Here is a 26,601-nt window from a genome sequence, read left to right on the forward strand (position 1 = left end):
CATGAGTTTGGATACTAAGTTCAAATAATGACTTATTCAGTAGGTACAAGAATGTTGACACTTTTGACCGGGTTAAATCCACTCGATAAAGGCAATAAATACATTATTTAGAAAAGAGATAACTTAACTTTATATAAAATGAGTAGTAGAAAATCGGTGAAATAGAATGGTGTTTTATTTTCGATGATGTTATTACTTTTAATAAAAGTAACATTGTTGCTAAATAAATAACTTAACTCAAGAAAATTGTTTTAAAAAGAACAAAATGTTTATTATGTATTTATGTGTGATTTTTTGTGTATTCATACACTAACAAATGAGGCCATTTGAAATCACAGATCTGACTGTTATTTTTTTAGTTTCAGTTCAGTCATTTAAAACGACAATATTTTCACTTGTCCCACTAGTTTCCAAAATTTTCAATATTTACCTTGAACTTTGGCACAAACATTAAATTTAAATATAGCATAGATTTAGTAGGAAACAAACTGAAAACTATAGTAGATCTTATTCATTTTATTTTTTTTTAAGAACCCTCTCTATACGATTTCCTTTACCCATTTGTCACACGGTACCTTATTTCGATAGTCACTCAAGCAAAATGATTATCTAAATACAGGGACCGGAATCTATTATGATAATTCGCCACAAGAAATTGGGTTGAATTTCATAAGTTTGCCTGAAGAACCAAAAAATAAAAACAAAATAAACACTCGCGCTTATTCGGAATGGAACCAAGGACTTCCCGATTCATAAACCAGTACTAACTACACCCACCTATCGACAGCATGATGGGAGAAGTTACAAAAGCAATATATAAAGCGTTTTATATTGCAATATTCATTCCATTCCTCTGACATGTCCACCATCCATTTGCCGCGTGACCATTTGCCTAAGTGTGCGTTTCCGATGCCATCATTCGGCTTCGGATTGGTTGTGCAATTGTGTGGGTCGAGCGTAAACATTTAGATTGCTCGAATTTTCAAGTCCAATGTGCTCGATTTCAATTGACGGGTTTGCCCGTCTACGCTTAGGAGGCGAATCTTACCATCAATAGGTGGATTTAGCACCTAATACGCTAGGAGGGAAATCCGCCATCCGATTTATTTTGGGTGTAGAGCAGGAAACAACGCCCAAAGACTTGAAAACAGAAACAAGTGGAGCCAAAATGGAGGCCTTAACTGAAGCGGTAAACTACAAAAGATCCCAACTGGAAGTGCACGATAGGCCTATCGCTCCCCCAAAAGGAAAACAGGAGCGTATAACTGGGAAAAATGAAGCTAATTAAGTTCCTGCAGGTGAACCTCCATCATGCTAAAAGCGCTTCTGCCGTATTAAGCCGGAGGTTCAAAAAGGAGGGACTGGACATGGCCCTACTACAAGAGCCATGGTCCAACAAAGGAAAAATTCTTGGAATTCAAATGCAAAAATGTAAGTTGTTTTATGACGAGAATCAAAGTTCACCGAGAACTGCAATTCTTGTTAAAAATACAATGAAATGCTACCCTATTACAGAGTTCATCAAACGTGACATAGTGGCGGTTGTGGTTGAGGTACCAACCTCCAGGGGAAAGACGGAGATCATCGTGGCTTCAGCGCATTTCCCTGGCGATGTTCCTGAGGTACCTTCTCCTGAAATTTCATCTTTCATTCGATACTGCCGAGAAGTCAACAAGTCGTTCATCATCGACTGCGATGCCAACGCTCATCACACTGTGTGGGGTAGCACCGACATCAACGGTCGAGGTGAGTGTCTATTAGAATTCCTATCATCGAATGGTTTTGATGTATGCAACAAGGGTAATAAACCAACATTTCTAAATGCAATCAGAGAAGAGGTTTTAGATTTGACGTTGTGTAACTCTGCAATTTCTGAGAAAATTCGGAATTGGCATGTCTCAGATGAAACTTCATTATCGGATCAAAAACACATTGTTTTTGAATGGGGTGGAGGCGACTTATCACCAACAGCATATCGTAATCCTAGAAAAACGAACTGGGGTCATTATGCTAATCACTTGAAATCTGACACTTTTACAAATGAAATTAGTATTAAGACAATACAACAACTTGAATCATTTTCGCAAGAGGTAAACGAAGTGATTCTAAAAGCATATAATAATAGCTGTCCTATCAGGCAATCGTCCTCTAGTAGGGACGTACCATGGTGGAACTCAAAATTGGAAAGCCTTAGAAAAACATCTCGGAAATTGTTTAATAAAGCTAAACGAACCTCAGATTGGGCTCAGTATAGAAAAGCTCTAACTGAATACAATAACCAATTAAGGAAATCAAAGAGAAGAACTTGGATTCATATGTGCGAGAGTATAGATAATACACCAATTGTAGCTAGATTACAGAAAACTCTTGCTAAAAACCATACTTCTGAACTTGGCAACCTTAAACGCCAAGATGGGGTGTATACTAAAACTTGTAATGAGACACTTGATTTGATGATGGATACTCATTTTCCGGGAGCGGCTTCAGGCGAGGATATACAGTATACTGGAGTGCAAGGATGCTCTATGCAGACCGTACCGGAGGTCTGCAGAATAGAAAATCCAACACCAGATAAAGCTGATAAAATCTTCACGTTTGCAAGAGTGGAAAATGCAGTAAGATCCTTCCAGCCTTATAAATCTGCAGGTGTGGACGGAATATTTCCAGCACTACTTCAAAACGGAGAAGCGGTTCTGATTCCGTCCCTTAAGAAGATTTTCAAGGCAAGTTTAAGATTGAACTATATTCCATCAAAATGGAGGTTGGTAAGAGTCATATTCATACCTAAACCTGGGAAACGAGATAAAACGAACCCAAAATCTTTTAGACCCATTAGTTTGTTATCAGTTCTGTTGAAAACTATGGAAAAAGTATTGAAGGATTACGTAAACTCAACTTACATGCAGACATATCCATTGTCTATATATCAGTATGCGTATCAAGCTGGAAAGTCGACAGTCACAGCGCTTCATACGCTGGCAGATAAAGTCGAAAGATCTCTTTCAGTGAAGGAAATCGCACTCTGTTCTTTCTTGGACATTGAAGGTGCTTTTGACAACACTTCATATTCTTCAATAGCAAATGCTATGAAAAAACGAAATTTCAACACATGCATTGTCGACTGGATTCATACTATGCTTGCAAAAAGAGAAATCACTTCAGAACTGGGTGGTTCGTTTGTAACCATAATGGCGACGAAAGGATGTCCGCAAGGTGGAGTACTTTCGCCACTTTTATGGTCTTTGGTTGTAGACGACCTTCGCAGAAGCTTAGAAGCTAAAGGTTTCGAGGTTGTAGGCTTTGCGGATGATATAGTCATCGTAGTAAGAGGAAAGTTTGACAACATAGTATCGGAAAGAATGCAGCAGGCCCTAAAGTATACCCAATCATGGTGTATAAAGGAGGGTCTAAGCATTAACCCGTCAAAAATCGTGATTGTCCCATTCACTAAAAAGAAGAAAGTCAACTTAAATTTTTTTAAGATTGGAGAAGTTGAAATTCAAGTTAGCAGTCAGGTAAAATACTTGGGAGTAATCTTAGATGCCAAGCTTAGCTGGAATGCGCATCTTGACTCTACGATTAATAAAGCGATCAACGCATTATGGTTATGCTCCAAAACTGTCGGGAGGAAGTGGGGCTTGAGGCCAAAAATGATTATGTGGATTTACACATCTATTATACGACCAAAAATTACCTACGCTTCATTAGTGTGGTGGCCTAAAACCAGGGAGGCTACTGCAGGAATGAAACTAGCTAAGCTTCAAAGACTTGCGTGCATTGCTATAACGGGAGCAATGCGCAGCACTCCATCGAATGCGTTAGATGCTATTCTCAATCTGCTGCCTTTGCACGAATATGTGCAATTAGAAGCGGAAAGAAGTGCTCTAAGGCTTAAGAGGTCTAAAAATGTTTTGCCAGGTGATCTTATTGGCCACTTGAGCATTTTGCAACACTTTAAAAGAGGACCGGTGATGAGTATGAACGGAGACTGGATAAGACCTGAAGACAACTCCCAGTAAACATACCATCGTATATGATGGTATATAAAAGTACAAAACTAGAGGCGATATACGAACAAATTGCATGCAATCTTATGGCGCATGAACGTATTTCGCCTCCACTTTTGTACTCTTATGCGCTATCATATACGACTTTGTGTTCACTGGGCTATTATTTTCTCTACAAGGTAAGCGAAATGACGCGTACAAGTTGAGATGTCGGAGGTCCCACGGTTCGTGAAGGCTCAATCATATTCTTTACTGACGGCTCAAAAATTGGAACAAATACAGGGGCTGAGATCTTTGGACCCGGAGTAAATATTTCAGTTGCAATGGGACATTGGACAGTGTTTCAAGCTGAGATTTTTGCAATACTTGAATGTGTGAATGTCTGTCTGAAAAGAAAATACAGATATGCAAATATATGTATTATCTCTGATAGTCAAGCAGCTCTAAGTGCATATAAATGTACATCAAAACTCGTCTGGGAATGTATTCTCTCGTTGCGACAGTTGTGTGAATCAAACTCGGTAAATTTGTACTGGGTTCCAGGACACTGTGGCATTGAAGGGAATGAAAAGGCAGATGATCTTGCAAAACGGGGCTCAAATTCACAGTTTGTTGGCCCGGAACCATTCTGTGGTATACCAAACTGTGCAGTAAAAATGGAACTTAAGTGCTGGGAAGAACAAAAGGTGATGACCAACTGGATGGATGTCAAAAAGTGTACCCAGTCTAAAAGATTTATAACTCCAAACGCAAATAAAACTAAAAAGATTTTAGAGCTCAACAAGAGGGCTCTTTGTACATACACTGGCCTAGTAACTGGGCACTGTCCGAGCAAATATCATTTGAAGAACATTGGCCAGGTTCAGAATGATATTTGTCGCTTTTGTAATATTGAAAGTGAAACCTCGGAACATCTGCTTTGCAGTTGTGGTGCATTATACAGGCGCAGATCAAAGTTTATCGATAGCGGCTGTTTACAGCCCAGTGAGATCTGGTCTGCTGATCCGAGAAAGGTGATTGGTTTCATAAACCATATCATACCTGATTGGGAACGTGTCATGGTAAGCAGCTGATCGTCTAATCAATGGTCTTCGGCTAGCGTGACATGTACAGTAAACTGGGTCATACTACAATAGTTCTAAATAATGGACACAGTAGTTTCAACCCCCAACAAAAAAAAAATGCTCGAGGACGATCTTCGGTGGCGTGCAGGAAAATGACGTGTGGCGGTGAAGGATGAACCTCGAGCTCGCTCAACTCTACGGCGAACCCAGTATCCTGAAGGTAGCAAAAGCTGGAGGGATACGCTGGGCAGGTCATGTTGCAAGAATGCCGAACAACAGCCCGGTAAAGATAGTGTTCGCTATAAATCCAGTCGGAACAAGAAGGCGTGGGGCACAGCGATCTAGGTGGATGGCCAGGTGCACCAGGACCTGGAGAGCGTGGGTCGCAGTGGAGGATGGAGAGAAGCGGCCAAGAACCGAGTGAATTGGCGAAATATTGTTGGCGAGGTTTTATCAAGCTAATTGATGTAAAACCAAATGAATAAATAAAATAAATAATTTTGAGTGAAAGTCCATCTTGGATTTAGACGCCATCTTGCTATATTGTGATGAAAAGTCCCCATTTGCGCGACACCCGTAATGTTGAATTGTTGTTGAAGTCCAGCACCATTGCTGTTTTGGCCACAGAAGATAATAGTGTAAACAGAAGAAGATAGTAAAAGTAAACCAAAATCATATATTGTTACAGCATCACGTTTAATTTTCAACTAAAGTCAAGCATGTTACATGGTCGTGTAAATTTAAAGTGTATTGAATAGAAACATGAGTTTTGTCATTGAAATTTCAGTTTATTTTAATGCTCCAAATATGTGCATGAAAATAAACTGAAATTTACAACATATTTTTAGCTGTGTAGTGATAAGATTTATATTATACTCCCCCTTAAAACAACATGCAAACACTAAGCACGTGGTATATCTGTCAAAACACTGGATAACGTTGAAGTATGCCCTATATGCGAATATAAATCCAATATGGTGCTTATTAAATGCCAGTATGCATCAGGCTTAGAAGTACAACCCAAGTAACATTAATAGCTGAACAATAGTTTATTAAGCTGAAATATTGTTTAAAGTAGTTTGTTAAACTCTTATTTCACTTAAATGTTTGTTGAGAAATGATACAATAATAGAGCTTATATGCATTGAAAGTGCTGTTATTATGCATGTCAGCTTTTGTAATTGCATTATAATGCCTGTATGCATCTATGATGCTGATTTAGGGTTTAAAATTAGTGCTTATGGTTACTTGCGATGCCTACCTTATTGTTCTTTAGCATTCTTTATTGGATATTGATACATTTACAAAAATTTCCTCTTGACTACTCTATTATCCGAAACATGGCCGAATGTTTTCTTTAAAATTTTCTTCGCCATATCTTTCGTAACAAATTGTGCCATAATTTCCGCTCCAAGAGCCACAAAAGACAGCACCAATCCAAACCCAAGCAGCACAAATATCGGCAACGCACCAGTAATAGTCACACTGGAAATAATGCTTCCCGAGAAGCATTCTGGCTTCTTGGCTACCCAATAATCGGCGAACTTCTGTTTGATGCCAACCTCCAACATTCGCGTGTATTTGACTTTGAAAAGTTCCCGGAAGTGTGAATCCTTACGTACCACATGATCTACGAATTGCGAGGGCATACTTTCCAACTCATTCAGATCGCATACTTCCGTCGAATCAAACATAGCCCTTATCAGATTGTAAGCCACGTTGCGTTCACAGTTGTATGCGAAGTTTCCTCGACGAACGCGTTGAAGCCCAACCGACGAATTGATGAAGGTCTTTTCGGTCACTTTCTTCTTAGTAAGGTAATCTACGTCTGGAAGATGTGATTGCTGAAATATAGAAAAGGGATTACTGCAACAAACGACTAGAACTGATTTAAGAATATCCAAATCACATAGAAAAAAGCCTTCTCGTAGGTTACATTTTCGATGCCCAAATCGATGTGGCTGTCAGCAAGATGAACCAGCGTTTTGATATCCGACTCCTTGTGACTTCCGATTAAGTCCGATACAATTTCCGAAGTATAGTAATTGTAGACCATGAGGGTGCACAACAACATGAACAGTTGCATTGCTCTGCCGGACAAACTATCCGGCATATATTGCGAACCCTGCTGGCAGTAGTTCCCCAGAAATTCAACAATTAAATTGAAGAATGGCGGATTCTCTGTGGGTTTGAAGTTCTGTTGGAGAATAGTTTCCGCGGTGAAGTTGAGCTTGAATGCAATGCTTCCTAAAACGATGGTTAGCAAGATCATCAACCAAACCGAGGTTGAAAATGGCCTGATAAATGCGTTGTCCGTTAGCTGAGTGCTTTCTGGAGTTTTAAAGATGAACATGAGTCTGAAAAAAGATTACAAAATTCTTAAATATGCATATAAATTCGGAAGAACCAGCGTTGCCAATTTTTTTGTCCGGTAATCTTACTCGAAAGTCATGTAGCTCAAAACACTAGCCAGATGTTCCATCCTTTTGATTTTTGTCATCAAACCTGTCGATGAGAGATCGATATCCTTGTTGACCAGTGCCCCCAGAATACCGCCAGTAGAATCATTGAACGTCCAGCGGTCGTAGTGAATGTAATGAACGCTAAAATGGAAATGTTTTACAGGATTTCATCTTATTTATACGGATCCCATTTCTGAACATACTTGTATCCCAAAGTAGCTTGTAAAGCTTTGATCAAACGATGGCCGAATCGTACCGCATGGTCCATATGGCGGTCTTTGTCCGACTCCAGATGGGTAACAACCAGCTCTATCGAATTGTTCAACCGCGGAAATCTTTGCGATACGGTTCCTACCCGAAGCGTCAAATCCGAAAGAGTACGTCGATGTTCGTATTTTGGTTTGCCAGCAAATCTACTGGGTCCTAGGCGGTTCGTGTCCGAAATAATGTCCCTGTCCAGCGTTACATTCAACTGACCGCCAAGTGGCCGTCCATTGTTGTAAACGTCGTACATTCCGTTTCGTGTAAGTACTTTAACTTCGGCATCGACGTATAGATCTACAGCTGACAAGAAATCGAAAACGGTTTGATTTCGTTTTCGATCTATCATAATCCAAAATGTCGAAGTCGAAAAACAATTGTGGTCAATGCACTGCAAAATGGTCAAAACACTGCAAATCGAAATCTTGTGGATTTAAATCACATAAAAATAGAATCCTCAAAGTTTGAGCCAAAATCATTAAAATTGTTGTGACTTCAAGATGAATTTTCAAGTTATAAAATACGACGCTCAGTGAAGTTTTCATTACTTTGTTATTTTCAATCAATTTTCAAGCTCTTTGCTTCATTCTCTTCAAAATTGAATTTATAAAAAGTTTGTAGAACTTGTCCAAACTTATCTAAAATTAAAACTATTCTTTGGTAAAAATAGTGTTCTCTATTTATTTCTTCTTGTTATTAAAAAATTTGTCTTTGAGCATAGCTTCATGAAAACTTAATTGATTTCTTATGTTTTAACATGATGATATTCATGTTTAAAAAAAATCTAAGATATTCTTCAGAAATGATGCCAACGATTTTAACAAATTTTTGAAGCGATTTCATAGAATCCTCAAGGAACATTTCATCAATATTGACTTAACGGATTCCCGTATCAAAAATTCCTTGATAAATTTCATTAGAATGAATGCGAACATTTCAATTCCACCAAGAAACGGTTCAAATATTATTTTTAGGAATTTCTCCAGAATTTCTCCAAACCCAAACTCCTTGTACCGGCCGGATTTGAGGTAAACACTATTTTTTCGGGATTGTTGTCCGGCATACTCACAACGTGTCCCGCCCATCGTACCCTTCCAGCTTTGGCGACTTTCGTGATACTGGGTTCACCGTAGAGTTGCACAAGCTCGTGGTTCATTCTTCTCCTCTATACGCCGTTCTCACATACTCCGCCGAAGATCGTCCTAAGCACACGTCGTTCAAAAACTCCTGGCACTTGCAGGTCCTCTTCGAGCATTGTCCACGTCTCATGCCCGTAGAGGACTACCGGTCTTATTAGCGTCTTGTACATGGTACACTTGGAACGGAAGTGAAGTTTACCAGACCGCAAGGTCTTGTGGAGTCCGTAGTAAGCACGACTTCCGGCAATGATACGTCTTCGAATTTCTCTGCTGCAGTTATTATCCGACGTTATCAATGATCCGAGGTAGACAAATTCGTCCACCCCCAGACAACCAGAAATCGCATGAAAGTTCACGTTACAACTCGTTTATTCATACTAATTACATCAAACCCGCAAAACACTGTGGATAAAATCGTCAGATTGATGAGTTTCCTCGCATAAAATACTTCTTTTCTGAGTTCATTTGTACATTTTGTTTCGTCCCGCACACTCGTACAAAGTAAATCGAATCAATTCGTAGCAGCTGTCAAATCAACATTTGTTATCAAAAGTTAAGTCGCATAAGATCACAGGTTAGTTCGGTAGAATATTTATACACTCGCATTGTATGTTATTATTCATCACATAATATTTGCATGCATATCGCCTCCACTTTTGTATGTAGAAGGCCTTTTCGCGACATCTTATGAGTTAAATTTTTGCACATACAAAGCCTCCAGGTGATTTCGTTATGCGTACATTTTGGTTGTCTGGGCCACCTCGAACTCATCCCCGTCGATCGTCACGTGTCTGCCAATGCGAGCTCTTTCGCGCTCGGTTCCTCCAGCCAGCAGATATTTCGTCTTCGACGTATTTACCTTCAATCCAACCCGATCTGCTTCACGTTTCAGCCTGGTATACTGTTCAGCAACCACCTGGAACGTTCTTCCGACAATGTCCACGTCGTCAGCGAAACAAATGAACTGGCTGGATTTATTGAAGATCGTGCCCCGCGTGTTGAAGCCCGCCCGTTTCATAACACCTTCTGGCGCAATATTGAACAGGAGGCAGGAAAAACCATCGCCTTGTCGAAGTCCTTTGCGTGTTTCAAACGGGTCCGATAATGCACCCGATATCTTCACACAGCACTGTACACTATCCATCGTTGCTTTGATCAGTCTAGTCAGTTTCCCGGAAAAACCATTCTCGTCCATAATCTTCCATAGCTCTTCGCGGTCGATGGTATCATAGGCCGCTTTGAAATCGATGAATAGGTGGTGCGTAGGGACTTGATATTCGCGACACTTTTGGAGGATCTGCCGCAACATAAAGATTTGGTCTGTCGTCGATCACCCGTCCACAAAACCGGCTTGATAACTTCCCACAAATCTGCTTGCCAGTGGCGATAGACGGCGGAAGATGATCTGGGAAAGCACTTTATAGGCTGCGTTAAGAATGGTGATCGCTCGATAGTTCTCACATTCTAACTTGTCACACTTTTTGTATATTGGGTATATTATTCCCTCCTTCCACTCCTCCGGTAGCTGTTCTGTATCCCAGATCCTGGCTATCAATCGGTGCAGACAAGTGGCCAACCTGTCCGGGCCCATTTCAATAAGTTCCGCTCCAATACCATCCTTTCCAGCTGCTTTGTTGTTCTTGAGCTGTTTGATAGCATCCTTAATTTCACCTATTGTGGGAGTTGGCACGTCTCCTTCATCCGCCGCACTGATGAAGCCATTTCTCCTGCTGTCTTGATCTTCCTCCTCTGCGCCGTTTAGGTGTTCATCGTAGTGCTGCTTCCACCTTTCGATCACCTCACGTTCGTCCGTCAAAATACCTCCATCCTTATCCCGGCACATTTCGGCTCGCGGCACAAAGCCTTTGCGGGATGCATTTAGTTTCTTGTAGAACTTACGCATTTCTTGAGAACGATACAGCTGCTCCATCTCTTCGCACTCCAACTCTTCCAGGCGGCGCTTTTTATCCCGGAATAGATGGGTTTGCTGTCTTCGCTTCTGTTTGTATCTTTCCACGTTTTGACGGGTGCCTTACTGCAGCATCATCGCCCGTGCTGAATCCTTCTCGTCCAAAACCGTCTGACACTCCTCGTCGAACCAACCGTTCCGTCGATTTGCTTCCACGAACCCAACGGCACCTTCCGCTGCGTTGTTTATGGCTGCTTTGAGACTACTCCAGCAGTCCTCAAGAGGGGCTTCGATGAGCTCTCCTCCTTCCGGCAACGCTGCTTCAAGGCTTTGCGCGTAATCAGTTGCGACTTCGGGTAGCTTGAGTCGTTCCAGATTGTACCAAGGCGGGCGTCGGTACCGTATGTTGTTCACAACGGAGAGTCGTTGGCGCACTTTAACCGTCACTAGGTAGTGGTCCGAATCGATGTTTGCGCCGCGATAAGTTCTGCCGTCGATAGTGTCCGAGAAGTGTCTTCCATCAATCAAAACGTGGTCGATTTGCGATTCAGTTTGTTGGGGTGATCTCCAGGTGTACCGATACGGGAGGCTGTGCTGGAAGTATTTACTACGTTAGGCCATGTTTTTGGAGGCGGCAAAATCAATCAGTCTAAGGCCGTTTTCGTTAGTAAGCTGGTGAGCGCTGAACTTCCCTATAATCGGTCTAAATTCCTCCTCCTGTCCAACCTGAGCGTTGAGATCTCCGATAACGATTTTGACATCATGGCTTGGGCAGCCGTCGTATTCACGTTCCAGCTGCGCGTAGAAAGCGTCCTTATCGTCATCGTCACTTTCTAGGTGAGGGCTGTGCACGTTGATTATGCTGACTTTGACCTTTGATCCTCAACTTGCACATTCTGTTGTCGATTGGCCACCACTCAATTACGCGCCTCTGCATTTCGCCCACCACGATAAAAGTTGTGCCCAGCTCATGTCTGTTGCCACAGCTCTGGTAGATGGTATAACCATCCCTATACGTATGTACCGTCGACCCTTTCCAGCAACCCCCTGCAGCGCTACGATGTTGAACTTGCGGACCCTCAATAATTCGGAAAGAATACGGGTACTTACTGAATTTCTTTCATAGTTTCTCCGAGTGTTCAAGGAATTAAATACAACTTAATCACCTTCAAAAGCATGTAAAAAGATTTGAAATCGGTATAATATTCATGGAGTTCTGGTCGAACAATGATGAATTTTGTAGCAAAAAGAGAAAACAACTACCGTCGTGCGGGGTAACTTTGGGCCAAGATTTTTACAGCAAACTAAAATCAGAATAATGAAAACAATGTGCAAGCTTCAAAAATACGTTATAAATAGCCACTGGATGGTCATGGACTAGTTTTTTTACGAGTCATGAGATGCATCGAAAAGGGTGGTCAAAGTTACCCCCTAGAGCCAATGTCACCCCGCACGGCGGTAAGACAAGTTTTGATTTGGACAAGTTTGATGTTCTACCATATTTTTCATAATCTTTAAATTTTTGGCTCAAATTTTGAGGCTTATATTTTTATGTCATTATGATTCAGAAAAAAAACACGAATTTTTGTTTTGAGAACTTTTGAAAAATAAGCCGCACCCTATTAATCATTCGTTTATGTTACTTTGTAGTATAGTTCTAACCTTTAATATGACTTCGTCACTTCCGGCACACTCGTAATCCAAAGCCATGCCAACCTTCGTTCGAAATCTACTGGAAATGCGTTTGGCTTGATGCATAGAGTTGAACGCATCTTCATTCATGTTAACCATATCGACAAATTTAGCTGAACTAGAGAATCTCTTTACAAAATCATGACTTTCTGTAAATAATGTGAAATAAGTATTATGATAAGTATTGTATATATGATTCCGAAACTAGAATCACAACCTTCAAAATTCCAGCAATGAAAGAAAGTTATATAATTGAGATTTATTGCAGAAAAGTAGCTTAGTAGTAATTCAGTAACAACAGCTAAATCGGCCATACTGTCCTAATGAGAGTGTACTATACTTTTGGATCGTAAGAAATAATATGTTCAGATTTATAAGCCATTTCTTTGCAATTCTAATCAGTGAGAAGATGACAACTTAATAGAACTGGTCATAGCGCTGAGCATACATAGTTTTGCTACATGACATTTGTGACAACAAAATTGACTTGTGCAAGCTGCCCGTAGTTTGATTGATGGGTTGATTTAGGTTTACTTTATTAAACTTGACCATGAATCAATTCAACCAAGCTGTACAATGTACTATGTACCATGATTTGCTTTCCAGGCAGTACCATCATAGACAAGCAGACGTAATAATTTACTAAAGGAATCATCGTTACAAGAACATTGTTCCCAAATGCCAATAGTACTTAATCAAGTCGAATGTTGAGATCACACATTTGCAACGGTTCAGCAACGGGTGGTATCGGATCGATATTTTTGTTCCATCCATCAGACTCGTCAGTGACACAACTTTTCCAGTCATCTGCAGAACAAAAAGTCGTCCGAATTCATTTCTGCGGTCCATGTATTCTGGTAAACGGGGCCCTGCAGCCCCTGCAGGGTCACCCCCGCTGTTCCAGGGCGTTTTTTCTCCTCCCGCACTGATCTGTTTGGTAATTCAGTTCCCATATGGAAATGGGACACTTTTAGTTGGACAATAGTCACCTGTTGTCTACCCCAAGAGAGATCAGTGAAGGCGATAATCACCATTTTGTGAACAATTTGTGTTCAATTTTGGAATCAATTGCAGCTCGGGTACGATATTCACATACACAGTCTCGGTTGTCTTTAATAATTTAATTTAATTTTTAGTCAAAATGATCAATTTTTTCTATGGAAAACACTTATTCTACCATACCTAGAACATGGGCAAAATTTAATCCAAATCGAAGACTATCGAGCACGATTTTCATTTTTTTCGACCCATTCTGGATGGAATTCGTCGTCTTATAAGTTCGATATGCCTTTATTTTTTATTGCAGTTCAATAAAACATAAATATGGAGGTCTAAAACAGTTTTTTGAAGATGAGTTTTGTTCCTTCCGTTAGAGACAACTTATATCAATACTAGCTCATAGGTTTTGAGCAAAACAGAGCCGCTTATAACACTTATATGAAATCTCAACCACGGCTCTCCAATATGAGCTATTTTATAGAAAATATGTTGAAGTCTCCAATGACCCAGATATGAAGCAATTCTATCATTTGTTGTGGGCGAACGCTGGAGAAAAGGCATTGGAAGAATCTCACACCATCGTTGATGTTTTAGAAACTTTTATCACAAAGATATCGAACTCGACGACTGCATGATAAAATTTGAAGGTAAGCTTCCAAATCCTCTCAAGTATGGGGAAATTAACAGATAAAAATCATGTCCAGAGCGAAAAACTGAGTCTTAATAGATTAAACAATACAAGTAATGAATAACATTAATGTTTCGTTTCTATATAAAAACTATCATAAAACATGATATGAGGATTTTCCCATTTTTATGGGCCATACTGTATCTGTTAAAATTACGAAATTTGTGAAATTCGTGATTATTGCTATCGGCATTTGTAAAACAAGTATTTTCTAGCTATATATTCTCAAACTTTTCCGAATCTGAAATTTTCCGAGCCATCAATTGTATCGTTACTCAGCCAAAGAAATGATCTAATATGCGTTTCGGACTTAATTTTCACACTGTAATAGAGGAAAGGTGAATGTCGTTCATATTTTATATTTTGATGTTATTTGAGTGTCATCCACACGTGATTCCCAAATGCTTTTTCATCGAGTTTCTCCCAGCTCAATGGAAGAAACGCCTATCGTTATGCTTGCAGCTTCGATTCGTTCACTCTGGGTGATCGATTCCTCTGGCGTTAGATTCTCTTTCTTTATGCTCACTCCGTTTGACGAAAACATCGAACAGTACCCTGATGCTGAAGAAGTAAAATACTTCGAACGCGGTTATTATGCTAAATCCGAGGAACAACCCCAAAATTCCCCCGAAGGATGCTGAAATGTGTAAAAGTGTTATGAATAAAACAATTTATTCAACCTAATTTAAGCTGTAATGAGCGTACCCAACGTTCCAAGCCAGTTTTGATAGATGTCCTTTCGGAAGCGAGTAGAAACCAAATCGTTAAAATAAATATGCACCGCACTTTGATTAGTTAAATTGATATCTTTGCTGGAAAGAAAAGGTACATTATAATAAATATTAGCAAACGTTAGATACCGTAATCCGAATTAACATTGATTTTTTATTTCTTTAAGCGTTCATTCAAAAAGACAAATTGCAATAATTTATATTTATAAATCACGTTACTAAAAAGTCCTTAATATGTGTAGCATGTTATTTATGGAAGTTTGAAACTTGTTCACAAAAAAGTTCATTAATCACATTCCGCAATCTTTATAACAATTCGCTATTTTGCTGAATTGAGCATATCTATGAACACTTTGAACTTTGTAGCTGTTTGAAAAATATAAAACTTGCAATATTTGCATTCCCAAGTGAAATTTTTGAAATATATCTAAAAAACTGATCAATGTTACCCCGTTTCACTTTACTTACAAAAAAGCCAACGAATTGTACGAAAATGTTCGGTTCAATTTTCCATAGCTCATCTCAGTGGGGTACTGGACCGTTTCGCAGCTCGGAAGGCAATCGCACACTTGAGGAACCCTGTCCCCCAGTTTGGTCACTGAGTAATTCAGCAGCGGGATGGCAGTTTGGTAGAGCTCCCAGTTTTCCGACAGGCAAGGCATATCGATCATTTCACAATTTTTCATCGTGCCATTGCTCGGAAGATTGTACGGAACGCATCCACATTGGCGGAAAATCTGATCAGCCCGGCATTCCACCATACAATTGACGAACGAGTAACGTTCCATGGTGCTCATCTGAACCTCATTGTAGGCGTAGCAATTGCGATCCGTTGGATTCAAGGAAAACGCATCGATCGTGGTGTAGGTTTCCTCTGAAAAACAAGTATGTTTGGTTTGTATTTTCAAACAACGTATAAATAAAGGACAGGATACTTGGAACAATCGAAACGTAGGCTTCCGTAGCGGAACTGACTATTTTCGTCTCGGCATTTTCGTCCGGAAAGTCGTAGGGATAGTGAATCAGCAGTTTGAATCCTGTGGTAGCAATGTCGGTAGTATGGTAGTTAGCAACATCTGGATTGAGAATCAGCGATAGTCCAGTTTGGTAACCACTGGCGGTGACGCGCCTTGGTTCGGTTGGGACGCTCGTTGATAATTTTCTAATTAAAGGAGAACGGATGACAACTGTTATTTAGGATGTAGATATCTTGTGGGAGGGATTAGGGACATGATGAACATACTAGGCTGTGGTAGCTACTGTTGGTGTATAAAAACGTCGATTCAAATGACCAAATTTTCATGATTATAGTTTATTTTGAACGTTTAATTGAACGATCCATTTCTGCCCCGTCCAATAAAGTGCACGTTACTCCAATCGAGAGCCTAACCGAAAGTATTATGGGAAATAGAATCGTTGTGCTATTTCACCAAATCACCTCATCTATAACCAACCCATTCTTCAATCATCTGTTATATGGTTAAAGGTGGTAAAAAATCTCAATTCATCACTTTCAGTTTGCGATATCCAGTTTGTAGTGTCCAGTGAATCGCAAGTCAAATTGAGTTGATATCAGTTTAAGGCCGCACGGGACGTCATCATAATCACCCTATTCATTTCAAGAAGCAAATCCCAAGAACCACTTCATATATCGATGCGAAAATGTATCACTATGATTCTATATATGTAGTGCACAACCCGATAAATTTTCAGCTTTATCGGTTCATTAAAACTCGAGATTTGCTTCCACAAAGTTTTGATGATGATTGTTAGAGTGAGACGAAAGATAGGAAAAATAACACGGTCTCCCGTGTCCCCTTAAAACATACACTCCAACGATCTTTCAGTTGCACTTATGATACAGCACGACTGTTTCTGTTAAATTAGGCAAAAAGTGCATACACTTCTTAGTACATTTTATCTACGCCTGCTTTTTACATATGGGACTGACTTGCGATTCACGACAGTTCAGATTTTTTTAGTTCTTATTAGTTTGATTTCTGCGAAGAAATAAACGGTAGAAAATAGACAGATTTACAACATTTTGATGTTTTAATATGTAAATTATAAGACTATATCCCAGGCAGTTATGTTTCACAGTTTGATATAGTTTTCGTTAAATATGTATGAGTGATGGCTCGGAAATGGATATCAATTTCGAATATTATATAAATCACGGCGCGGTAAATGGCTGGGCATGGCGTACCATTGTACTATGGTCCAGAAAGCAGTTTTTCGCGAAAAGATGCATTTTGAGCTCTAGAATTAATTATTAGACGAAAACAGTCTTCTACAAAGTTGTTTGTATTAGTAAGGCCCTTTGTTTGGTGTTATTGAAAATTAGGGTGGTCCACGTTTTCATAGAAATGGTGTAACTAACTTTCTTATTTGTAGAAATTATATTATACATGCTTCAGAAAAGATGTAGACCAATCAATTTCATGCAACTTTGCCAATAAAGTTTTTTTTGTATCTCTTAAATTGACCGATTTAGAGATTTTTTCCTACGGTGGCATAGGGTGGCCCTAGCAAAATTGGTTTTCTGGCTCTAGCGTTTTCAATTCTAATATCTAATAATATAAAAAATGCATAATTTGGTGAGTGAAGAAACTCGCTATCTTCTTCCGTTTGGGAGTTATTGTTGTTTTTCTCTCAAAAACATGCCTTCTTTGATTGGGGGTCATGCACAAATTACGTCACGCTCCAAGGGGGGGGGGGGGTCAAGTCAAGTGTGACAAGCCTTACAAAATTTTCGGAGGACTCATACAAAAAGTGTGACAAAGGGGGGGGGAGGGTGTCGAAAAAAATGAAATTTGGCGTGACATAATTTGTGTACCATCCCTTGTCAATATCTCTGATTGGGGCATATATAAAAAATATCTTTTGACGGCATTCAAAAGACAAAATTAAATTGTATATTATATCAAACAATTACAGATGAGTTATTTTTGTAACTCTAATAAAATGCCTTGAAAAACAAGTATTTTTTATCACAAAAACTTTAACAAATGAACAAATGGTGGGTAGGGACCTGGTACTCAAGGCATTTTTGGAGGATTTGCCGCACGGAAAAGATCTGGTCCGTTGTCGAGCGGCCGTCGATGAAACCTGCTTGATAACTTCCCACGAACTCGTTTGCTATAGGTGATAGACGGCGGAAGAGAATCTCGGATAGCACTTTGTAGGCGGCGTTTAGGATGGTGATTGCACGATAATTTTCACACTCCAGTTTGTCGCCCTTTTTGTAGATAGGGCATATAACGCCTTGCAGACAAGCGGCCAACCTGTCCGGGCCCATCTTGATGAGTTCGGCGCCGATACCATCCTTGCCAGCGGCCTTGTTGTTCTTGAGCTGTTGAATGGCATCCTTAACTTCCCCATCGTGGGAGCTGGTTGGTTTCCGCTGTCCGCTGTGCTGACGTAGCCATCGCCTTCGTTGTCCTGAGCTGCTGTGCCTGTGTTCTCTGCGCCATTCAGGTGTTCATCGTAGTGCTGCTTCCACCTTTCGATCACCTCGCGTCCGTCCGTCAAGATGCTCCCATCCTTATCCCGGCACATCTCAGCTCGCGGCACGAAGCCTTTGCGGGATGTGTTGAGCTTGTGATAGAACTTCCGTGTTTCTTGAGAACGGTACAGCAACTCCATCTCTTGGCATTCCACCTCTTCCAGGCGGCGCTTTTTGTCCTGGAATAGGCGGGTTGCTGTTTCCGCTTCAGTCTGTATCGTTCCACGTTTTGCCGCGTGCCATGCTGCAGCATTGCAGCCCGCACTGCATTCTTCTCCTGTAAAACCTCCTGGAACTCCTCGTCGAACCAATCGTTTCTAGAGCTCCGTTACACATATCCGACAATGCTTTCGGCAGCGTCGTTAATGGCTGTCCTCCAGCAGTCCTCAAGAGGGGCCCTATCGAGCTCGCCCTCATCCGGCAACGCTGCCTCAAGATGCTGCGCGTACGCATTGGCGACATCCGGTTGTTCCAGCCGCTCGAGATTGTTCCGGGGCGAGCGTCGGTACCGTACATCATTGATGACGGATAGTTTTGGGCGCAGTTTCACCATCACCAGGTAGTGGTCGGAGTCAATGTTAGCGCCACGATAGGTTCTGACGTCGGTTATGTCGGAGAAGTGCCGTCCATCGATCAAAACGTGGTCGATTTGCGATTCTGTCGGCTGAGGTGATCTCCAGGTGTAACGATACGGGAGGCTGTGCTGGAAATAGGTGCTACGAATGGTCATATTCTTGGAGGCGGCAAAATCTATCAGTCGTAGGCCGTTCTCGTTCGTCAGCCGGTGGCGCTGAACTTTCCAATCGTCGGTCTGAAATCCTCCTCCTGGCCAACCTGAGCGTTCAAATCTCCTATGATGATCTTGACGTCGTGGCTTGGGCAGCGGTCGTACTCGCGTTCGAGCTGCGCGTTAAATGCGTCCTTGTCATCATCAGTGCTTCCGGAGTGTGGGCTATGCACGTTGATTATGCTGAAGTTAAAGAATCGGCCTTTGATTCTTAACTTGCACATTCGTTCATTGATCGGCCACCACCCGATCACGCGCCTTTGCATATCACCCATCACTATGAAAGCTGTTCCCAGCTCGCGTGTGTTGCCGCAGCTCTGGTAGATGGTATGATTACCTCTAAACGTTCGCACCAATGCTCCTGTCCAGCACGCCTCCTGCAGCTCTACGATGTCGAAACCACGGGTCTTCAGTACATCGGTACTTCCAATGAAGTTGAGAGATTTGCAGTTCCACGTACCGAGTTTCCAGTCGCTAGTCCTTTTTCGTCGCTGTGGTCTTTGCCGATTGTTCCGGTCCGTATTCTCTCGTTGACGTTCCTGTGCTGATGTGTTTTTACGGTGACACCAACCCCCTAGATTTCCGGAGCACCATTCCCCCTAAATGTTCGGAGGGCCATAGTGCGCAGTCTTAGCTTAGAGTCCTTCTCTGGCACTCGGACGATGATCAGCCGCCCCTGACATGGGGAACAGACGCTGTTGTGAGCCGCTCCTAACATGGAGTACAGACGCTCAAGGTTTGCAGAAGCAAAAGCAAAAGCAAACCCCCCCTTCCCTGTCAGCATACGACCAAAGTTCCCACCGGGGGTTGGTTACCCGATCTTCCCCAAGGTTACTCGTACCCCGGCCAGTACCACGAGGAGGTAGGGATAGGAGTTGCTGGACAAGAGGCTAAGGACCGCACAAAGGGTCTATTTTATTCTTGCAGGTACGCGAGGTACCAATGGTACGCCATGCCCAGCCATTTACCGCGCCTGCAGACTCACCATCTGTTTATTGATTTCAAGGCGGCGTACGACTCAGTGAAAAGAAATGAGCTTTGGCAGATAATGTCTGAAAATGGTTTTCCGGCGAAACTAACGTGCTACGCTGGATGGTTCGAAATCAAGTGTTCGGATCACAGACGAGGTGTCAACCTCGTTCGTGACGTTAGACGGATTGAAGCAGGGAGACGCACTTTCGAATTTACTGTTCAACATTGCACTGGAGGGTGCTATTAGGAGATCTGGTGTGCAGAGAAATGGTACTATTATCACAAGGTCGCACATGCTCCTTGGCTTAGCGGACGATATAGACCTAATTGGAATTGATCGCAGGTCAGTGGAAGAGGCCTTCGTGCCTCTGAAGAGGGAGACAGCGAGGATAGGCCTGACTATTAATTCTACCAAAACGAAGTACATGGTTGCAGGTAGAGATAGAGTCAGGCATGGTGGTGTAAGTGCTGAGGTAGTGTTTGATGGGGATGTGTTTGAAGTTGTTGAAGAATTTGTTTATCTTGGAACACTTTTGACATGTGACAACGACGTTTCCCGCGAAGTGAAAAGACGTGTTGCGGCTGCGAAAAGAGCCTTTTACGGATTGCGTAACCAGCTTAGGTCCCGCAGCTTACAAACGGAAACAAAATTCGCTCTGTATAAAACATTGATTCTTCCGGTGGCTCTCTACGGGCACGAAGCGTGGACGTTGAAAGAGTCAGACCGAAAAGCTCTCGGTGATTTTGAGCGTAAAGTGCTGCGGACAATACTCGGTGGGAAGCTAAAAAATGGTGTGTAGCGCAGACGCATGAATCACGAGCTGTATCAAGTGTACAAAGATGCGAATATTATCAATCGTGTAAAATATGGCAGACTTCAGTGGGCTGGTCACTTAGTGCGAATGTCGGAAGAAAGAATTGCGAAAATAATATTCAGCAGGGAACCAGGTAGAGGTCGGCGGCTTCGGGGAAGACCACGAATACGCTGGCTGTACGCAGTGGAAGAGGACCTGGCGACCCTAAACGTTCGGGGCAACTGGAGAAGTTTTGCCCAAGACCGACGAAGATGGAGCTCTACAATACGCCCGGCAATGGCGTGACATTACGCGCTGTAGCCATCAAGGTATCAAGGTAGGTAATGTGCTAACGAGTCTTCAACCTCTCTCAACTCATCGAAATGCTAGTGTGCTGCGTTAGCTGGAGTCTGAAAGTGCGCGCTAGGTGTCTACATGGTCTACATCTGAGAGGGTGAAACCGATACGAGATTCCTGTGCGTCAAAGTGAGCCGATATTCTGCTGTCACTGTGAGTCGTGATCTCAAACAAAGGACAAACATGATAAAAGCGTAATTGATCAAAACATATTTTCGCATTTCATCAAAGGTGACAAAAATCGAATGAGAATCAATTCATTCTAATTTAAATGAAATATCATGAGAGCTCCTTTTATTCTGATTGAATATTAATTTTAAAAATACGCATCTTTTTAATTGTTCCAATAAAAAGGCAAATTGATTGCATAGCAAACTTTGACCCTTCTTCCATGTTTGTCCGAAAAGATCGAAGGTGTAGAAGAAAACAAACAATTTGAAAAAAAAAACTTTGTTTCGTATTTCTGGTGTAGTATCCTGCCGTTCTACGCATATTTGTCTCGCGGTCCATAAGTTTTACATAGAACATGGGACAAGTAGGCGTAGTGGGGCAGTATCTGTGCCTCCCTTCAGGTCTACATGATACAGTCGAAGACTCGCGATCCGGGAGTTACAATTACGATTCTCGTTGAAAAAAATTGTCATCATTTCAATTATTGCGTTGAATTTTAAACAGCACATCGCGAGCAAAATGGAATAGCTACTTAATACCAAATTAAGGTATTCCATACCAGATAATTTCTAATACTAATAACCTGAATGAGCTATGAATGAGCCCTGCATAAGAGGTAAAATACCTTAAATATTATTTATTTCATGCATATTCTACTAATACTAAGCTGATAATTGGATCAGGTATTGTACAGTGACCCCACGCAGTTGAATCACCCACAATTAATTAATCAGCTGATTTCAAAAGACAAAATTATGATCAAACTTGTCACAAAACATCACAGAATTATTTTTACACATAGTTTCTTATCAGTAAAAATAATTCTGTGATGTTTTGTGACAAGTTTGATAATAATTTTGTCTTTTGAAGTCAGCTGATTCATAAATTGTGGGTGATTCAACTGCGTGGGGTCACTGTAATATCTGAATGGATTTTCTCATAAATGTGAAATTTTTCAATACTAGTCCAATATCTCAAACAGTCCTCAATAGCTGTTGAATACCTCAATGAAGTATTTGAAATTGTTTTAAACATTTTTTTTTTCAATGCCGTTATAAAACCAAATTGAGGTATTGACTAATGAACAATACCTAGTTATGGTATGTATAGAATATTGCGAGTTATGTGTTCCTTTTCCCGTAACGCGGGTAGATCACCTTTTCGAGGTGCGTTACGGGGTAAGATCTACCAAATTGTACTCTTGCTGTATCTGTTCTTGTGAATACTTATAAGTTACGGTCGGAAGAGTATAAGAGAGTAACAAGCCACTAAGACCCACCTATTTGTCCTAGATGATGAGGAGGTCGAAGTGGAAAAATGGCTCAATCAGCATCTGAGGTTGGTTTCAACGCATGAGACAATTTCTTTCCAAGTTCAAGAGTTTATCTTTCGATATCGATGAGGGAAACGATTCCGAATCAGTGGAATAGCAGACCTCTTAACTTTTAAAATAAGCTTTTTGTTTCAAGGAATCTAAATGTCTCATGCGATGGAACCTGTTCACAGTTTCAAAAAACGACTTTGAACCTTATAAGTAGAAGCAATAATTTGATACGCTAGAGTACCGAAGCATGGTCAAAATCAGTATCATTCGACCAGCTTAGTGGCTGAACCTGATTAAGGGGCGCGCTTTTGAGAGTTTAATGGTGACAAACTGTTTTCTCCAAAAGGTATAAATAGCGGTATCTTTTTCTAAAGAGGCTCTATGCAAAATGGTAAAGAATGATATTTGTATAAAAAACGACTACTTCATTATTTCTCAATAGTAATGGAGTAGAACGACATGCACTAAACGAAGGACACGGGTATACCACAAAAGATCAAAGAAAACTGGTCGCAGTGGTTCATCCCGAACAGAAACAGATGTGTTCCTTCTCGGGGTGTGACGGAGCGCATGAGACCCCACCAAAACGGTCTCACAAAGTACCTACAGCGCGTCCGTGTTCCTGCAAGCAATGTGGCTCCTGCACGAATCTATGACAAAAGGTCTAAAGACAAAATGAATTGTAGTTTTTCGACTGGACAATTTAGCTATCTGAGGATAATTTCGGCCTTAGCAGTCTTGAATAACGGCGAAAACAAGTTTGCCTTTACATCCGACGGTTTCGGATGTTTTATTCAACCTTTATCAAGGATTAAATCCTTGATAAAGGTTGAATAAACAACTGAAACCGTCGGATGTAAAGGCAAACTTGTTTTCGCCGTTATTCAAGACTGCTAAAGCCGAAATTATCCTCAGAAAGATAAAGACAAAAGGTCGAAAAGGTCAAAGAATAAAAAGGAAGGGACAAAAGGTCTAAAATCTTTTTTCAAAAAAGGAAAAAAAAACCCACCAAGCAAATCACTTTCGACCTTTTGTACTTTCGACTGTTTGTCTTTCGACCTTCTTTCCTTTCGACCTTTTTTCCACAAACCCTCCAGTACATAAGGCTACAGCAAGTGTACAGTAAATCTAGTTTTAACCAAAAGTTGTGGCAAAATCTGAAGAACCGAAAAAATGTATTTGTATTAAACCAATCAAAACATTTAACAATTGCGTAAACAGTTTTTGAACTTAAGCGTTTGGCACTAATATTGGGAGGCCTATTACTCATAGATGAACAAATTTAAAACACGTCAAATTTGAACATTTTGTGTGAAGATCGTCATCTACTTTGTACTATTGTTTTGAACACACAATCATACTTATCAAAGTTGCTGCCCCTCGTTCCGTAGTAGTTGAACGAACAGCACAGCCCCTCGGTGGTATTGACCATCTGGAACAGGTTGTCACATCGCCATTGGGTGCCCTTCCACATGCACCGCTCGAACATATCCGAGCAGGGTGGGGCAAACTCTCCTATCAACTGGGGAACTTCCAGATTGTTCAACAGCAGCAGATTATGCAACCCATCATATTCCCGTTTGTCGCTTTCGGCCAGTCCATTTACGTGCAGCATAAGCCGGAACTTGGCTACTAACTGCAGTGCACTTATATTATCCGGACGGATCCTTCAAGATCAAGTGTGTTAGATAGCAGATATTCGAAAAGATACAGTATTGGACAATACATTTGCAACTTTTTCATTTTTCCATACGAATTAGTTAAGCTTAAATCTGAGTTATTTATAAACCGATTTGGATGAATTTTTCACAGCTCTTCATGTATAACTTAAATTTCAACGCATATTATTTAGTGATTTTTTCATTCACGAATTCAACAGCAATAACGGTTCGACTAAAGTAAATTTTTCAGACAAAGTTTTATATGATGCCTATGTATAACTCGAAAAATTGAAGAAATAGCTTCATGGTATCTTCATCAAAGTTGTGGATTTAACCCGTATAGGCCTGAGTGAAAGCAAAAATACTGAAACCCTTACCGCTCAGCGAATTCTTAACGGATTCAATTGATTTTTGTCAGTTCACTGGTCCACATTTCTAGTTATTAGAAGTAGCCAAAGGAGCTCGGAAATATTCCTGTGGCCGGAGTTATTCCGATGGGTCACTGGGTCAAGTCGGGTAAAAAAGGGCTATTTTTTGGGACATGCTAAGTTACCTTTATTTATTTGCAATGACAATCATTTTAATTTGCATAAATCATTAAGATATGATATTCAACATTATAAATGAAGAGTTTTGCACCGTTTAAAATATACCGGATGTGACCAAAAGGTTTACACTGATGCAATTTCCTAAAATTTCCGTCATGTAGTGGCCACATTATAGCCGATTCCGGAAATTATCTGTGACTTTGCCTATCTGTGACTTTGCCTACCTCCAGGGGCACAAACGCACAGTACTTTTCTCACCCGACCTGACCCAGTGATCCACCGGAATAACTCCGGCCACAGGAATATTTCCGCGTTCCTCTGTCCACTTCTAGAAACTAGAAATGTGTGCCAGTATACTGACAAAAAATCATTTGAATCCATTAAGAATTCGTTGAGCGGTAAAGGTTTTAGAACATTTGCTTTCACTCAGGCCTATACGGGTTAAACAAAATAATCGTGTTTGTTCAAGACAGTATTTGTGTAGGGATTTTATGGGAAAATTAAGAATCAAAAATAGTTTGCTTTTGAAAACTCATCAATATATGATGAAATTCAAGTTTGTCTGGTGAGCTTAAAAACTCATTCAAATCGGTCTTCAGGTAACAGGGATCTGAAATAAAGGAAAAGTTTCAAATGTATTGTCCATTACTGTGCTTAAAATTAATCGAACGTTACATGCTCTCAGCCCGTTTCAACGCACTGGCGTAATTGATTTTGTTCAAATTGCAAATCGTAACCGCCGGAAAAGGGATATTCCAGGTGGCATAGTTGGTGCTCTCGATGACGGTATATGTCGGCGTTTCGGCATTCCATGTCCACGAAATCCACAGCAGAACTATGGCAGTGATGAAAGCCGAACACACCGAGAAAATCCAGATTCCACGCTCAATAGGGGTATATCCTTCGCGGACTATTTGACTGTATCCATGCAGAGCAGTTGCTTCACAAAGTTCTTTCAATTGGTTTTTAAACCAGGGCAGGAACACCGATCCGGTGTTGATCAAACGGTCCACCGGTGCTATTTTAATGGATTTTTCGACAGTTTTTTCGGGTGGAACTTGCTCTACGTTGATCGTGTCAATGACTTTCCTACTGAACTGTTTGAATTTCATTGTAGATGAATGTGGTTGCCGAATAAATGCTACACTGAATACGGACAGTGGTTGACTGCAATGAAATCATATATGACGGTGCTCTTATGCGTTCTAACTGAGGCGATAATTGCAACATTGTACCATCATCAAATATTTAACGCTGACTAATTGTTAATCCTTATTCGGGCTGGAGTTAAAATCGATTGCCCTTGACGCAGTAAACTATTTGTGAAAGTTTTATCAAAAAGCAACATACATACACTGCCGTTATACGCATAATTGTCCCATGTTCCAAAATATGCAATCGAGAAAAACGCGTTTAAAGATTTTGATACATTTAGGCCTCGTATTGACCAGGTGTGTGGTAAATTAAATTAAAATCTTTACAATAGTACAAAGAATAGCGTGTTCATTAGAGACAAGAGTTTTTATTATG

The 26,601-nt window shown here is 40.8% G+C and overlaps 2 protein-coding genes across 3 annotated transcripts; both read right to left on the reverse strand.

Annotated features, from left to right (window-relative positions):
- Positions 1 to 6,096: 6,096 nt before the first annotated feature.
- On the reverse strand, positions 6,097 to 12,863 carry LOC5573852 (glutamate receptor ionotropic, kainate 5). Of its 2 annotated transcripts, none has more exons than XM_021845587.1 (6): positions 12,752 to 12,863; positions 12,505 to 12,683; positions 7,737 to 8,136; positions 7,513 to 7,674; positions 6,981 to 7,428; positions 6,097 to 6,915 (listed from the first exon to the last, which is right to left on the reverse strand). In XM_021845587.1, exons 3-6 carry the CDS (start codon positions 8,045 to 8,047, stop codon positions 6,373 to 6,375), a joined length of 1,464 nt encoding a protein of 487 aa, XP_021701279.1. In that variant the 5' UTR covers positions 8,048 to 8,136; positions 12,505 to 12,683; positions 12,752 to 12,863; the 3' UTR covers positions 6,097 to 6,372. The 2 variants fall into 2 exon arrangements, with proteins under 2 accessions (XP_021701279.1, XP_021701278.1); XM_021845586.1 differs by having other exon boundaries at positions 7,737 to 8,185.
- A 1,712-nt stretch (positions 12,864 to 14,575) lies between these two features.
- Positions 14,576 to 26,231, reverse strand: LOC5573846 (sodium channel protein Nach). The gene is made up of 6 exons (XM_001654834.2): positions 25,747 to 26,231; positions 24,224 to 24,529; positions 15,888 to 16,114; positions 15,421 to 15,826; positions 14,927 to 15,033; positions 14,576 to 14,858 (listed from the first exon to the last, which is right to left on the reverse strand). Exons 1-6 carry the CDS (start codon positions 26,181 to 26,183, stop codon positions 14,695 to 14,697), a joined length of 1,647 nt encoding a protein of 548 aa, XP_001654884.2. The 5' UTR covers positions 26,184 to 26,231; the 3' UTR covers positions 14,576 to 14,694.
- Positions 26,232 to 26,601: the final 370 nt, after the last annotated feature.

The sequence above is a fragment of the Aedes aegypti genome, chromosome 2 (genome assembly GCF_002204515.2).
Source record: "Aedes aegypti strain LVP_AGWG chromosome 2, AaegL5.0 Primary Assembly, whole genome shotgun sequence".
Taxonomy (NCBI): Eukaryota; Metazoa; Arthropoda; class Insecta; order Diptera; family Culicidae; genus Aedes; species Aedes aegypti.

What these genes read in the sequence shown, in the direction of transcription:
- LOC5573852 (XM_021845586.1), bottom strand. Translation starts at nt 12,848, where the DNA reads ATGGCCGATTTAGCTGTTGTTACTGAATTACTACTAAGCTACTTTTCT. An exon ending in TTGAGCTACATGACTTTCGA is followed by an intron (nt 7,429 to 7,512) that starts GTAAGATTACCG and finishes ATCTTTTTTCAG; the next exon opens with ACTCATGTTCATCTTTAAAA. An exon ending in ACGAGAAGGCTTTTTTCTAT is followed by an intron (nt 6,916 to 6,980) that starts GTGATTTGGATA and finishes TCTATATTTCAG; the next exon opens with CAATCACATCTTCCAGACGT.
- LOC5573846 (XM_001654834.2), bottom strand. Translation starts at nt 26,183, where the DNA reads ATGAAATTCAAACAGTTCAGTAGGAAAGTCATTGACACGATCAACGTA. An exon ending in AGGGGCAGCAACTTTGATAA is followed by an intron (nt 16,115 to 24,223) that starts GTATGATTGTGT and finishes TCCTTTAATTAG; the next exon opens with AAAATTATCAACGAGCGTCC. An exon ending in AAACTGGCTTGGAACGTTGG is followed by an intron (nt 14,859 to 14,926) that starts GTACGCTCATTA and finishes TACACATTTCAG; the next exon opens with CATCCTTCGGGGGAATTTTG.